At 41.0% G+C, this 16,023-nt stretch overlaps 1 protein-coding gene across 1 annotated transcript in view; it reads right to left on the bottom strand.

Annotated features, from left to right (window-relative positions):
• LOC139466789 (calcineurin-binding protein cabin-1-like) overlaps positions 1–16,023 on the bottom strand; it is a 52,713-nt gene that overhangs the window by 1,729 nt on the left and 34,961 nt on the right. Inside the window, exons 27-41 of the mRNA XM_071248475.1 lie at positions 15,435–15,627; positions 14,729–14,830; positions 13,206–13,260; positions 11,623–11,695; positions 11,216–11,278; positions 9,936–10,047; positions 9,084–9,245; positions 8,298–8,507; positions 8,012–8,104; positions 5,874–6,013; positions 4,272–5,610; positions 2,846–2,956; positions 1,045–1,208; positions 444–681; positions 69–149 (exon numbers count right to left, since the gene is read on the bottom strand). Of these exons, the coding sequence (XP_071104576.1) occupies positions 69–149; positions 444–681; positions 1,045–1,208; positions 2,846–2,956; positions 4,272–5,610; positions 5,874–6,013; positions 8,012–8,104; positions 8,298–8,507; positions 9,084–9,245; positions 9,936–10,047; positions 11,216–11,278; positions 11,623–11,695; positions 13,206–13,260; positions 14,729–14,830; positions 15,435–15,627 (3,136 nt within the window). The remainder of the gene's footprint in view (positions 1–68; positions 150–443; positions 682–1,044; positions 1,209–2,845; positions 2,957–4,271; positions 5,611–5,873; positions 6,014–8,011; positions 8,105–8,297; positions 8,508–9,083; positions 9,246–9,935; positions 10,048–11,215; positions 11,279–11,622; positions 11,696–13,205; positions 13,261–14,728; positions 14,831–15,434; positions 15,628–16,023) is intronic.

Genomic DNA, 16,023 nt, shown 5'->3' with positions numbered 1-16,023 from the left:
GATCAAAGCTCCCCAATGTGCCATGGAATCTAGAGCAACTGTATCCCCTTAATCAACTGTTAACTAACCTGAGATGACGGTCTGTTCATGGCTGATCTTTGCTGACAGAATTTGGTTGCTTGTTCCAGGATGGGCTGGCTGCTGTCAATCTGCAAGTAGAGATGTTGCATGTTTCCTCTTACTAAGACTTCAGATGTACAATTTGAGCAACCACATATTCATTTTATCATTTTCATATGTAACCATAAAATAGAGTGCTTAATACATGTGCATACTGCTGAGCTTGCATTTTATTTGATTACCCAAATCAAGCATATGTAGTGATCAAAGATGCATACACAGTGCCAGTCCCGAGAATGACCAACACACACCTCCAATGGCAGACTGGAACCTTATCAGTCAACTCACTACACCAACCTAGGGCACAATCCTGCTACACTCACATAATCCTTTTGTACAAGTTTGTAAACCTTGACAAACAGGTCTGTACAGCCATCCACAAAAGCATTGAGCTTGTGGGATGAGTGGTGCCACACTCTGTACACGGTCATCAGGTAGTCCAGCTGCTTGTCTCGGGGCTTCTTCCGGTCCCAATGCTTCAGTTCCTCTGTGACGGCCTCTTGGATTGCCTTGAAGGACGACTTGGCAAAGCAGTTCCTCTCCTGATCTCGGAGATATTTCCTAAAACATGCATGGCAATGACTAAAGCATCAACCAAGTCAGCGAGTATGACAAACTGATCCCGTTAATCGCCTCTTATGATAAACATGGTTTGCTGAAGGCCAATCCTACCCAGATTTTCATGGGAGTTCTTAGTGCTGACCAGATACACACATTGGTCAACATATAATACCTATAAGACATAACTACTGAAAATCTGAAATTCTTCTCGCTTATTTAATAAAACTAGTTGAATGTGAGCAAGAGTTTGTGAAAATTCATTTTCCCTTATCCCATTGAAAACTTGAATACTGGTTGTCAAGAGCTTAAGTTAATTTCTACCGCAAAAAAAAAAAAAATACACAAAGAACATTGTCCACTCACTTGCCAGTGTCCAGAGATCGGTTCAGCTGGATGTGGATGTGGTACAGCATCATGATGTCCTTTTGTTCCGTGAGGATGTCCAGCAACAGACGCACACTACGGTGGATGTGAGATGCAAAGCTCCCTGATCTATCTATCTCTTCAATGGGGATCTTCCATATACCCTAGAGCAAGATACAGTGTTAATCAGTGGCAGTCATAAAGCAACAGGAGGTAATAACGGTAAAACTTACAGGAGTAACTCCTGCCTTGAAATAATTAAAAACTCATAACCCACAGAAGCATAAACAAATCATGTATGTAGGGTTAGGGTTAGGACTAGAAGTATAAAAAGTTCAAGTATGTAGGGTGAGGATTAGGGCGAGGGTTTGGGTTAGGTCTAGAAGTATAAAAAGTTCATGTATGTAGGGTTAGGTTAGGGTTAGGGTGAAGGTTTGGGTTAGGGCTAGGGCTAGAAGGATAAAAAGTTCATGTGTGTAGGGTGAGGGTTAGGGTTAGGGTTAGGGCTAGAAGTATAAAAAGTTCATGTATGTATGGTTAGGTTAGGGTTAGGGTGAAGGTTTGGGTTAGGGCTAGGGCTAGAAGTATATAAAGTTCATGTGTGTAGGGTGAGGGTTAGGGTTAGGGTTAGGGCTAGAAGTATAAAAAAATCATGCAAACAGGGTTAGGGTGAGGGTTAGGGCCAGAAGTATAAAAAATCATGTATACAGGGTTAGGGTTAGGGTTAGGGCTAGAAGTATAAAAAATCAGGGTTAGGGTTAGGGCCAGAAGTATAAACAAATCATGCGTACAAGGTTAGGGTTAGAGCCAGAAGTAAAAAAAAAATCATGTATACAGGGTTAGGGTTAGGGCTAGAAGTATAAAAAATCAGGGTTAGGGTTAGGGCCAGAAGTATAAATAAATCATGCGTACAAGGTTAGGGTTAGGGCTAGAAGTATAAAAAAATCTTGTATGCAGGGTTAGGTTAGGGTGAGGGTGATGGTTTGGGTTAGGTCTAGAAGTATAAAAAAAATCATGTATGCTGGGTAAGGGTTAGGGCCAGAAGTATAAAAAATCATGTATGCGGGGTTAGGGTTAGGGCCAGAAGAATAAAAAATCAGGGTTAGGGTTAGGGCCAGAAGTATAAACAAATCATGCGTACAAGGTTAGGGTTAGGGCTAGAAGTATAAAAAAATCTTGTATGCAGGGTTAGGTTAGGGTGAGGGTGATGGTTTGGGTTAGGTCTAGAAGAATAAAAAAAATCATGTATGCTGGGTAAGGGTTAGGGCCAGAAGTATAAAAAAATCTTGTATGCAGGGTTAGGGTTAGGGTTAGGGCTAGAAGTATAAAAAATCATGCATACAGGGTTAGGGTTAGGGCCAGAAGTATAAAAAAATCTTGCATGCAGGGTTAGGTTAGGGTGAGGGTGATGGTTTGGGTTAGGTCTAGAAGTATAAAAAAATCATGTATGCAGGGTTAGGGTTAGGGCCAGAAGTATCAAAAAGTCATGCATGGAGGAAAAAATGGATGCAGGTGTTATGGACAGAAATCTTTCCTGAAATAATGTTATTGCTTCTGTGTTGTTACTTAATGGCCTCTTCTTTCAAAACATCCATCACTATATTACATGGGTGCCCAGCTGTGTGAAGCAATGCTTCCACAATCAACCCGGTCTTGGGTTTGAATGACACATGCATGCTGATAAAGATTTTTTAATCTAGTAGTACCATGACGTGTTTCAACAGGAAAAATCTGCAACGTTATTCAGTTTGGGCTGTCCTCTGACTTGTTGATACACCATGGTATTACTGAAAGACTGTACCTGGAAGAAGTTAGCTGTCCGTCTCTCTGCAAACAGACCTGGCCCGGGCATGTGAGACAGGTTCTGCCAGTTGTTGTTGCCTAGCAACAAGTCCCTGGCATACTCCAGGTTCTGGAACAATGATGGATACATATTTCATGTTTCAAGAAGAATGTGAGTACCTTACCTCTTGGAGTCCCTTACAATTACATAGCAAAGAGGATGAATGAACATCCTCAAAACCCTATCCCCCCTGCTGACAAGATGACTAAATAGGACATCAAAGATAAAGATAAAGATTTTCACATTTCAAAATTTCATACTCTCTTGTCTGGAAAATAGTATCTTTCTCATACAACTAACCTCTGACGATCTTTTTATCAATTAATGTGTACACATGTCAATCTCCTCACAGCAATAGCCTGTCTGCGGAGCTCTCTATACTGAGAGCATAATGAAGGTGTCACACGCTTGGAAGGAGCTTGATTGTATCTGACATTAATACAGTGTATAACTCTGATTAACTCATGAAAATGTAAATTGGCAATATATTGCAATATGCATCGCAATACAGGTTAAAGTATGGCAATATATTGGCATACAAAATCTAGGTCAATACACAGCCCTATCAACAACTTAATATTTTGTAACATACAGTTGCTACAATCAGTACCTGACACTGCCTACTGAAGAACATCACAACACTTGCAATCATGGTAATCTCGAAATGTTAAAATCACCGTCTGACTCAAGAACTCTGAAGAACTCATTGTCTATGGTCTCAATGTGGCAGAAAGAGACATGGTTCAACACATTCCATTTAGTACTTAAAACCTCATAAAATCAAGGTCTGTTGTCCAAAAGTGCTGATCTTTGACAATGTCATCAATAAGGGTGCTGTCAAGAAACGATATAATGTGTGTGAGTTTTAAAGATTTCACTGTATTTACGGTAATTTGAAAAGATCAAAGGCATCAATCTTTTGCTTTTTCAAGATTAAACCAATTAAATCAAAATATTTTCAAACCTTTGCAAACACTATCTAACAGATACCATGGCAAATGAAATTCAGAACCAAATATATTGTTATGAAACTCTTTGCAGACAGAATTCTTTTCGAGTACAACTATAGAAACTAATAACTAATTAGCGACAAGCAAACATAAATGTTCTGTTATATTGTCTGTTTGTTGTTTAACGCTGCACTCAGCAATGACAGCTATGTAACAATGGTCTGTAAATAATCAAGTGGACCAGATAACCCAGTGATTGACATCATGAACATCAATCTACGTCATTGTGATACAAATACATGCATCAACCAAGTCAGCAAGAATGACCACTCAATTCTGTTTTTATTTGACAAGCACAACCGTGAACACCAATTCTTACTCGTATCTGCATGCAGGTGTTCTGTTATAATGATGTCATAAGTTTTCTGTCTTACCTTGTGGTATGGCGATGTCATGTATACGTGAGCCAGTCTGTACAGAGACTTGTAGTGAGTGGGGAAGCGCTGAACACACAGATGAAGTGCGTCTACACACTTGTCAATCAGCTCCGTGTGGAGGATCTCTGTGTCCAGGGAGTCCTGCTGATATGAGTCCGACTCATCCGAGTTATCAGACAACCGTGATGATTCATCATGAAGTGATTCATCATCTGGTTTAGACTTCTCAGGCTTTTTGGTTTCACGTTTCGGAGTGTCTTTAGAACTAGTGCTATTCTCCTTAACCTTTCCAAAAAGCTCTTTTTTGGCTTCAGGTCCAACTTTAGTTTCAGAATCTTTACAAGAGTCAGATGGCTTCTTAAGGGACAAGGATACTGTAGATTTAGCAGGATTTGAAGATTCATCATCACTAATCTCAATAACATCTATGTCATGGACAGGAGGGGCTTTACCTAAGACTGGAGTACTTGCAGCAGGTTTGGGGTCCTTCACGGGATCCTCCACAGTCTTGGCTTTACTCTTGTCACTGACTACAGATTCTATCACGTCATCAACCTCCATGTCATCCTCTAGCATAGGCACCATCAGGCCAGTGGCGGGATCTAACACCAACACACTATCATTCAACTCATCCTTGTCTTTCTGTTTTGTTTCACTTGGGTCAGAAGCATCTTTGCCTTTCTCAGCTGTCACTTTATCATCACCAGATGTCACTTTATCATCACCAGATGTCACTTTATCATCACCAGATATCACTTTATCATCACCAGATATCACTTTATCATCAACAGGCATCACTTTATCATCAACAGGCATCACTTTATCCCCATCTGGCATCACTTTAGCACTTTCAGACTTAGCACTATCAGCTTTGACGTCCTGTGAATCACTTTTCTGTCGTTTTTCTTCAGGAATTGATTTCAATTCCTTACCCACACACTTCTGTTCAGCACCTCCTGCTGTAACATCCCCATCTTTGGGCACAAATTCTGTACTCACGTGTCTCTGGATCTTTAGCAAATCTCCATCTTTCGACACCTCCATGGCTTCAGGTTTGCTTTCAGCTTCTTTTTCCGATTTTCCAGATTTATCCTCCGACTTCTGCCCCTCCTTAGCAGCCACGGCTGCAGGTTTGGAGTGGGAGCTGTCGTTGCCCTGAACTTCCTTGACCACATCACACGACGTGTCCGACCCGTCCACTGAGCTCTTCTGCTTGGAATAGGTGTGGTCCTGGGGGGTCATGTGATACACAGGGCGGGCCTTCAGCTGGCTGTAGGCTGGGGGGGTGAGGTTGGATGAGGAGCTTTCGTCCATGGAGTTAGAGTGGGACTCTCGTCTGCATCAAACATGTACATCATTACACAGAGTTATTAACGCTGATGGAATGAATGATATACCCAAGTGAGCAACATTTCAGCTATAATCACATCTGGGGGGAAACCCCAGGTGATGCAGGCGTTTACCACTTTGTTTAAAGTCACAAGCACGGGTATGGTGCTGACAAACCCGAAACATAATCAGGGAAATCTGGGACTGGAACATTGCAAAAATTCCAATCTTCAGAACCTGACAAATCGGTGAGACTGGCACAAAGCTCACCTTTCATGCCTCTTCTCCTTGCCCTTTGCAAATGGACTCTCGGCAGCCTCGGTGAGGTAGTGCTGGAACAGCTCGTAGTCCACCATCCCATCCTTCTTCAGCAGCTGCTTCAGGATAGCCACGTGCAGGCGGTAGAACACCTGAAACATCATCTTGACATTACGTATGCTCCATAGGCAGAACACCTGAAACATCATCTTGACATTACGTATGCTCTATAGGTAGAACACCTGAAACATCATCTTGACATTACGTATGCTCCATAGGCAGAACACCTGAAACATCATCTCAACATTACGTATGCTCCACAGGTAGAACACCTGAAACATCATCTTGACATTACGTATGCTCCACAGGTAGAACACCTGAAACATCATCTTGACATTACGTATGCTCTATAGGTAGAACACCTGAAACATCATCTTGACATTACGTATGCTCTTAAGGTAGAACTCCTGAAACATCATCTTAACATTATATATGCTCTTAAGGTAGAACACCTGAAACATCATCTTGACATTACAAATGCTCTATAGGTAGAACACCTGAAACATCATCTTAACATTATGTATGCTCTTAAGGTAAAACACCTGAAACATCATCTTAACATTATGTATGCTCTTTAGGTAGAACACCTGAAACATCATCTTGACATTACGTATGCTCTATAGGTAGAACACCTGAAACATCATCTTGACATTACGTATGCTCTTTAGGTAGAACATCTGAAACATCATCTTAACATTATGTATGCTCTATAGGTAGAACACCTGAAACATCATCTTGATATTACTTATGCTCTATAGGTAGAACAACTGTAAACATGTCTATGCTCTATGACTATGACATAAGCAGCATCAGGCTAAAACATCATCTACCCTTTATAGGCAGAACACCTAAAACACCATCTGTTTTATAGGAACAACACTTGAAATCATGTATACTCTGTAGGTAGAACTGAAAACAACCATTTTAACATCATCAATGTTCTTTAGGTAGAATACTGTAACATCATCATAACATAATTTATGCTCTGTAGGTAGAACTGAAAACATGCATTTTAACATCATCAATGTTCTTTATGTAGAATCCTGTAACATCATCATAACACAATTTATGCTCTGTAGGTAGAACTGAAAACATCCATTTTAACATCAGCAATGTTCTACAGGTAGAACACCTGAAAACACCATCTTAACATCAACTGTCCTCTGCCGACCTTTTATCCTCAAGACATTATTTAAAACATCATCTACGCTCCACTAGTATATGTTAGTTTGTCATTTTAATGTTAAAGCTGCACTCCAGCTAAATGACAGCGGTCTGTAAATAATCGAGTCTGGACCAGACAATCCAGTTATTGATATCATGAGCACTGATCCAAGCAATTGGGACATGATGCCATGCATCAACCAAGTCAGCGAGCCTGACAACCCCGATCGCGACTTATGACAAGCATAATCTCTTCCTACGGCAAGTAAGGGTTGCTGAAGTCCTATTCTAACCCAGATCTTCACGAGTGGCTAGGATGTAATATATTGAAATCTACTGTTGATAATCAATGGAACATACACCCCTTATTATTGTTTCAGTAATTAGAGATATCTGAGAGCAAATATAACATATGGACATATATTGATATCATACTTCAGCAGCAACACTTTTTAATTGCTGTCATCTGCAAACAGTATCAAACAAGAATGATTAGACCCTAACAAAAACAAATCAACTTTGGACTAATAATCCAGTTTTTGATATCATGAGCATCAATCTGCGCAACTGGGAAACGATGACATGCATCAACCAAGTCAGCGAGTCTGAAAACCTGATTCCGCATGTCGCCTCTAATGACAAGCATAGTCGCCTTTTACAGCAAGCATGCGTTGCTGAAGACCTGTACTACCCCAGATCTTCATGGGTCTGCTCCACTTGTAGAAGTATTTATATGTGAAACGTGACTTCTCTAGTTCAAGAGGCAACATGTCTGTGCAATGGATGTGGCCAACAAATGATTGATAGCACAAGTATCTGTGAATGTTGTTGTGAAACTATAACACCTTATCAGCCAGGTCACACACTGTAAACACAGTTGGCTACTAATACAAGCATGGAGTATGTGGGAGTTGAGAATCTGTTACCTCGAGCGCTTCAAGAGCCAGTTTGGGTGGGCTGTTGGCGTATGTGATCTTCTTGGGATAGAAGGCCTCATCTTCGTGGAGGTAGATTGCTGCCTGGAATAGGGAGAGGTGCCAGTGAATGTTTTAATACCCTGAATACACTGATACACATGTGTAACACCTACCCAATACATTCACTGTATGAACAGTAAACAAAACACTGGAAATTATCATCTGCAGTGACTGAAATGTCATAACAAGTTAACTTGGTTCCAAGTATAGTTGTAGTGCTCCAAGTACAACTCACCTGTCTGTAGTGTTCCAGGTATTCTTTAGGGTGACACCTCTTCTTCTCCTTCACCTTGCCTATCATGTAGTGGTGCAGCCACTCCTCCTCGCTGCCGTCGGCTTCACACTCACTGGCCTTCCAATAACAGTTCTGGGCGATCTGCAGCATCTCCTGCTTTGTGTCCGTCACAATCCCCAGCAGCTCCTCGTACAGGGGGAACCAGTCTCTCTGTGGGGATACAGAGATATAAGTCAGAGTCATCCATATTCCCCGCCATCCTAGAGGGGGAACCAGTCTCTCTGTGGGGATACAGAGATATAAGTCAGAGTCATCCATATTCCCCGCCATCCTACAGGTGAACCAGTCTCTCTGTGGGGATACAGAGATATAAGTCAGAGTCATCCATATTCCCCGCCATCCTACAGGTGAACCAGTCTCTCTGTGGGGATACAGAGATATAAGTCAGAGTCATCCATATTCCCCGCCATCCTACAGGTGAACCAGTCTCTCTGTGGGGATACAGAGATATAAGACAGAGTCATCCATATTCCCCGCCATCCTACAGGTGAACCAGTCTCTCTGTGGGGATACAGAGATAGAAGACAGAATTCCCCACCATCCTACAGGGGGAACAAGTCACTCTTGTGACATCGGAACCAGACAGCATGGGACATTACATTGTGGCCAATCACTGGATTGTCTGATCCAGACTTGACAACATGCAGGATATCACATTGCTTGAGTGTAGCAGCAACAAACAAACAAATCTTAGAGAAATCCCCTAAGAGGGCCTGGATCACCTACCATCTTGAGTTGCCTGGAAGCATGTGAGTGGAGCTGGTAGGCCAGGGAGCCGTACTCTATCCACAGGTTCCTCTGTGTCTCGTCAATCTCCACCGCGCGGCGGAAACACCGCAGAGCTGCTATAGACTTCTTGTGTATAGAGATGTCCATGCGCAGCTCCATCTGAAATGAGTTGCTAGATTACATGGGCCATCAAGTACAGGTGGAGTACAGGTGTACCAAAACCTTGACAAAAATTTAAAGTTCCTGTAATTAAAGTAATTATTAAATCTTACAGTACGGTACACTAGACCATTTCATTACTTTACAGGAACCTCGTATTTACTGGAAGGACCCTTGAAATTAGTAACTGGGGGTCCTCATGGTCCTCTGGACCCATGGTTTTGTAGGTCAATGTAAAACCCTGCCTTTCAACCTTGTTTTTTAATGGATTTCCATTGTTTGTGGGTAAAAATTGACATTCTCGGTGAAGAATTTTTGAAAGAATTAATTCCTCTGACGAAGAGTGTAATGACCACATCAATAATGAGTTTGTGTTTCAATTTTAGGACTCCAAAATTGTAATTGTAGTTTAATGCCACACTCAGCAATATTTCAGCTATATTACAGCAGCCTTTAGATAATCGGGTCTGGACTAAACAATCCAGTGATCGATATTGAGAGTAAGTGAGTGAGTTGGGTTTAATGCCGCTTTGAATACTATTCCAGTTGTATCACCACGATCGATATTGAATGCAGCGAGACACTCCAAAAGTAAAGTGACCCAAATTCAAAACAAGGCTTGATCCTGGTTAAAGTTTACAGTGAAAATAGTTATCATTCAAGGATTTATGACAAGAAATCTTCTCTTACCGAGCTGAGCTTCTGTTCCAGCTGGCTCATCCGCGCCAGTGCCAACCCTGCCCATGAGTCTAGTCTGGTGGGGTTGCTGCCGAGATCATACATGTAGAACTTGATAGCCTTCCTGAAACAAGATGGTGACATGTCATACTTGGAGAGCTTGATGGCCTTCTGAAACAAGATGGTGACATGTCATACTTGGAGAGCTTGATGGCCTTCTGAAACAAGATGGTGACATGTCATACTTGGAGAGCTTGATGGCCTTCCTGAAACAAGATGGTGACATGTCATACTTGTAGAACTTGATGGTCTTCCTGAAACAAGATGGTGACATGTCATACTTGTAGAACTTGATGGTCTTCCTGAAACAAGATGGTGACATGTCATACTTGTAGAACTTGATGGCCTTCCTGAAACAAGATAGTGACATGTCATACTTGTAGAACTTGATAGCCTTCCTAAAACAAGATAGTGACATGCCATACATGTAGAACTTGATAGCCTTCCTGAAACAAGATAGTGACATGTCATACATGTAGAACTTGATAGCCTTCCTGAAACAAGATAGTGAGATGTCATACATGTAGAACTTGATAGCCTTCCTGAAACAAGATGGCGACATGTCATACATGTAGAACTTGATAGCCTTCCTGAAACAAGATGGCGACATGCCATACATGTAGAACTTGATAGCCTTCCTGAAACAAGATAGTGACATGTCATACATGTAGAACTTGATAGCCTTCCTGAAACAAGATGGTGACATGTCATACATGTAGAACTTTGATAGCCTTCCTGAAACAAGATGGTGACATGTCATACATGAAGAGCTTTACCGTCTTCCTGAAACAAGATGGTGACATGTCATACATGTAGAACTTGATAGCCTTCCTGAAACAAGATAGTGACATGTCATACATTTAGAACTTGATAGCCTTCCTGAAACAAGATAGTGACATGTCATACATGAAGAGCTTTACCGTCTTCCTGAAACAAGATGGTGACATGTCATACATGTTGAGCTTTACCGTCTTCCTGAAACAAGATGGTGACATGTCACACTTGGAGAACTTGATGGCCTGCTTGAAACAGGTGGCGCCATGTCATACATGTAGAACATAAAGGCCTTCCTGAATCAAGATGGCGACATGTCGTACTGTAAATTCCCCTCGAAAGGTTGAGTAGAAGCGAAAAGCCAGGGGGTTAAGTTAACAATCACTTAATTAGCTTTCTGCATGTAGTTGTAACAAAACGGTTGTCATGTTGAGAACTGATGTTGAGTGTCTACTTACGGTGTTTCCTTATTCTTGAAGTAGTAGTCGCCCAGGAGGTAATACAGACCCTTCAAGATGGAGCTGGAAAACAGGAAACACATTACCCTTCGGCTGACAAAACAGAGTATCTTTATGGTAAGCTGTCACAACATTTTCATGATCATTTTCAGTTTCACCAGAATGTTAAATCGCGACAGAATGGAATTTCCATTTCTGCCATGCAAAGATATGAAAAAACGTTGAAAGCAGTGTCAAACACATCTCACTTAGGCTTTGATTTCTTTTCAATAAAATTTTTGAAAATGTAAAATGAAAAAGGGCAATAGTTTACAAATGGAAATTACAAAATTGCAAGTAAAATGATTTTATCACTGAATTTGGCAAGTCTCACCCAACTGAGGATAATGAGAGCCTGACTGACTCACCTGTCTGTCTGTGAGGATGGGGCGGTGTTGGTATTCCCTTCAATGTAGTTCTGAACTGTCTCGTGATGTTTGGCTGTATAAAAGTTTAATATTTGTACAACTTGTATCTGAACAGAAAATCCATCACAGCATCATTGTCTAGGCATGAAAAGATGCTACCACACAGTGCCATGGTACTGTAGTTCACCTCATCATATGCTATTAATTTTATTTCATCCCCTGTGAAGATCCAGGTCAAAAATGGTCTTCAGCAACCCATGACTTGTCGTAAGAGGCAACAAATTGGATCGGGTGCTTAGCTTAGGTGACCTGGTAAATGCATGTTATCATATATAACAGTTTAGATCGCTGCTCATGATGCCAATCACGAGATAGTCTGATCTAGATTGTCTGACTGGTTATTTACAGACTGCAGTCATATATCTGGAATATTGCTGAGGGGGGCATAAACAACAAGCAAACAAACTTTTACTTCAGCAACTGAAATGGGTCAACAAACATAACCACTGCTTTTGTCAACATCACTGTGTTAAACATGTTAAAGACCCACCTTTTATATATCTAAATGTGCAAACATAATAACCAGAGATTATTAGCCAAAAGTGTTGATGAACTGAAAATATCACAGTTCGGAACCAAAATTGTCTTTAGCAAGTCTTGTGCAAGGACAACACATATTTATTGTCCCTAACATATGTACAATGGGGTGATGACCTTTTACAGCTATGATGACCCGAGACTGACCAGGTCATTTGATGTTATCCAGGATGTGGTGGCGTACCTAACTTCATGGGTCAAATGTAATTATCTTTTGTCTTATCATGCTTTTGCCATAATTGACAAAAAACATAAAAATTACATGGAAGCATTTTCAGGGCCTGGACCAGGTCCACAACAGTGTGGTCCAGAACCCCCCTTGTACTTACTACTATGCAGCAACACACAAAAGTAGTAATCTCTTCATCATAATATATCATACCTCCATGTCATTATGATGAGATCTGATTGGTTTGAGTGATCTTGATAAAAAAACTATGTATCCCGCCTTGGAGGGAAATAAATTTATAAGAGGGTGAATAAATCCCTTATACCCAGCCATGACAAAATCTGGCTGCACATGGATTTCTGAGAGGCAGAATAAATCCTTTATACCCCACTTCAATGCAAAAAGCTGCATCCTTTTTTCTGAGTTAAAGAAAGTCATGTGACATAGCAAAAACTAACCGCAGCTCATTCAAAGAGCTGTTTTCTATCAATTTTGAATTTGTTTTAATTCTTTTACAACGTCATATTAAAACATGTTGGTCACTCAGCAGGGTCACTCAGAGTACATGGGCTTATGGCATAAAACTTAACGGAAGACGCAAAAAAAACTCATGTACCCTTCATGATCCTGCTACAACTTACAATGCCATTCCTGACCTAATCAATGTTTGACACGTAATTTCACTCATATGGAGTAGCTTTAGAAATTGCATATGAATACAGTGTTTGAGTGAAGTGCACCATTTATCACATAGCACCAAATGACTTGCAGCCAAAATCATATTGGCTGGCATCGCTGCGATACTATGTTTTCTCACCTGCACCGAGATCACTTGGAACCAGAGCAAACAACCGGCGGAGCAGATTCTCAAACTGAAATACAGAACATCGGTTAGTCCTTTGGCACATCCGGGTCCTGCAGGTATGACGGATCACCTTCATATTCATGAGTTGTAAAGGCATTATATATTTGGAGCTAAAGTGTTTAACATTGATTTACATTGATCGTACATGCAGATATTATTTTCTACATACTAAAATAAAATATGGTCAGTCGCAGCCATTTGGAAGTCATGGATACAGGGGTCCTGTTTTGTCAATGAATTTCGAAGAGAAACATCATTGTGAATAAATTTCAGGGTAGACACTTGGCCAAATGATACAAATAATGTCAAAGCGTGTCACATTTTTCTTTACCAATACACCAAAACACAGAAAAACATATTGCAAAACATATCGTTTGAAAAGCGTATTGCAGTATGACCATAATATGGTGTCAATAACTTGAATTCTTTGTTGTAGCCAGAGATATAGTGGTGGTGGTGAAATGGGGTTTAACATCATGTTCATGTGCGTGTGTGGTTGCTTGTACTAGTCCAGACTAAAGCTTGTTTTGAAGTGCTAGCCCACTGAGATCTCTTGCCACAGTTTTACATGAATACCCCATTCAGACACTGTATACTGACTCCGAGCCCACACCCAGTCCTTGTTTTAGCCTCTTAATGCGAGCACCAGGCAGGAAAACAACAAGTACCATCTTATAATATCATGTGTAAACATATGTCAAGATGAAAAGAAATAGCTGTACCCATGCTTTTGTACCCAAGAACAAGGCTATACTTTTATATACCTTCCATGTTTCCATGTCCCAGTATAGTGAACATGCCAAACTTCAATATTAATCAGATTGCAACCAGTGGGATGCAGAAAATGTGTTTGCATGTCTAGTTTTGTTTTGTTTGTTAGTTTGTTTTTTAACGCCGCAGTCAGCAATATTACAGCCATATGACGGCGTTCTGTAAATAATCGAGTCTGGACCAGACAATCCTGTGATTAATATCATGAGCATCGATCCACACAATTGGGATCAATGACATGCATCAACCAAGTCAGCAAGCTTGACCACCCGATACCGTTAGTCGGCACTAACGACAAGCATAGTCGCCTTTAACGGCAAGCATGGGTTGCTGAAGACCTATTCTACCCCGGATCTTCACAGGTCTGTATGTCTAGTAATGAATGCTATTTCATTATTTGGTGCCACTTATTTCTGTACACTGAAAAATACAATAGAGATTCTTTCCTTTCAACTGACCAACTCCATATCTTTTTTTTTACTAGCAGCCTCTGAACATATGCAATTTTATGTCATTTCTTGTAGAGTGCTATATCAGATTTTGAACATTTCTCTGGGACCCTCATTTTGTTGCATGGGACCCCCCTATTTCAAACTGGGACCCAGACAATTCAAAGCTTTGAGTCCCAGGACTCCCAAAATAAATAAGTCCCTGCTGTTTCTATCAGAAGAGAATGATAGAATCACTTTGACTGAAGTGATTACCTCAGCTGACACTGTGTTGGCTTTGTAGCTGTCGTACTCAGGGAAGGTGGAGGGTTTGAAGTAGTCAAACACTATCCCGGCCTTTTCCCAGACAAAAGGTATCTGAAAGACAAGCAACATTCATTGGGTAATTAAATAGTTCTTGGTGTATTTAATCAACTGTTTTTCTTTAACAAGAATAAACAAACAAACGGACAAATGTTTTTGGTATATCTGGCACAGAACATAATATCTAAAGACATTGACATGGCATTTAGAGGCTGGAGTACCAGAAAGACAGAATGGGCTTATTCATAGAGGTGACTGTACCAAAACATTGAAAGACAAAACAAAGCTGAGATCAACAAGTCAGTTCCAATGCTTAAAGACTTTGTTGATGGATATTTTTTCTGGAAACCAGGGCCCACTTGCACAAAGCGATCTTAGCGCTAAGATGATCGCGACTCCCATACTTTAACATAGGCTTACAATAGTCGTAGAGCTAAGATCGCTTTGTGCAAGTGGTCCCAGGTCACGTCCCTACCTATGTTATTTCATTACTGAAGTAAGTTAGCAAACCCACTTGGAAGAAAAAAGACAACTCAAAATCCTTATTATTCTTAATCTGAGTCAATGTATCTGTAAACCAGGAAGACATGAATACAGGAACAGTTATACAGGAGGTTTGTTCCTTGAGTTTGATTATTAGGCAGGGTGACTGACTGACCGGTGGAGCGTTATGGTCCTGCAGGTGCTTGGCCTTGCCCCGCTTGTGTGGGTGTCCGTACAGACAGAAGATGCACTGCTCCAGGGCCATGTCCAGCCCCTCCCTGATGAAGTGGGGCTTCTTCATCTCCTGCTCCAGCTCATTGAGGAAGTACAGCAGCAGAGCACCATCCGACTTGGTGCACCACGAGTGTCTGAAGTAGCACAGAAGTGTCATCTTATGCTAACCCTCAAAATTTTTTAAAAAAATTATTTATTTTTTATTTTTGACTGGCTTCTTCTTCAAGAGAATTTACAAGTGAGTGAGTTCAGTTTAATGTTGCTTTAATCTGTTTGTTTGTTGTTTAACGCCACACTCAGAAATATTCCGGCTACATGACAGTGGTCTGTAAACAGTCGAGTCGGGACCAGACAAACCAGTGATTGGCATCATGAGCATTGATCCATGAACAATACGATGACATGCATCAACCAAGTCACAGAGCCTGACCACCCGATCTCGTTAGTCACGACAAGTTTAGTCGCCTTTTACGGCAAGCATGGGTTGCTGAAGACCTATACTTCCCTGGGTCTTCACGGGTGTTGCTTTG

This window comes from Haliotis cracherodii, unplaced genomic scaffold (genome assembly GCF_022045235.1).
Source record: "Haliotis cracherodii isolate W230 unplaced genomic scaffold, xgHalCrac1.p SCAF_19, whole genome shotgun sequence".
Taxonomy (NCBI): Eukaryota; Metazoa; Mollusca; class Gastropoda; order Lepetellida; family Haliotidae; genus Haliotis; species Haliotis cracherodii.
The sequence above is the reverse complement of the archived record's forward strand: the minus strand, read 5'-3'. Positions and strand labels throughout refer to the sequence as shown.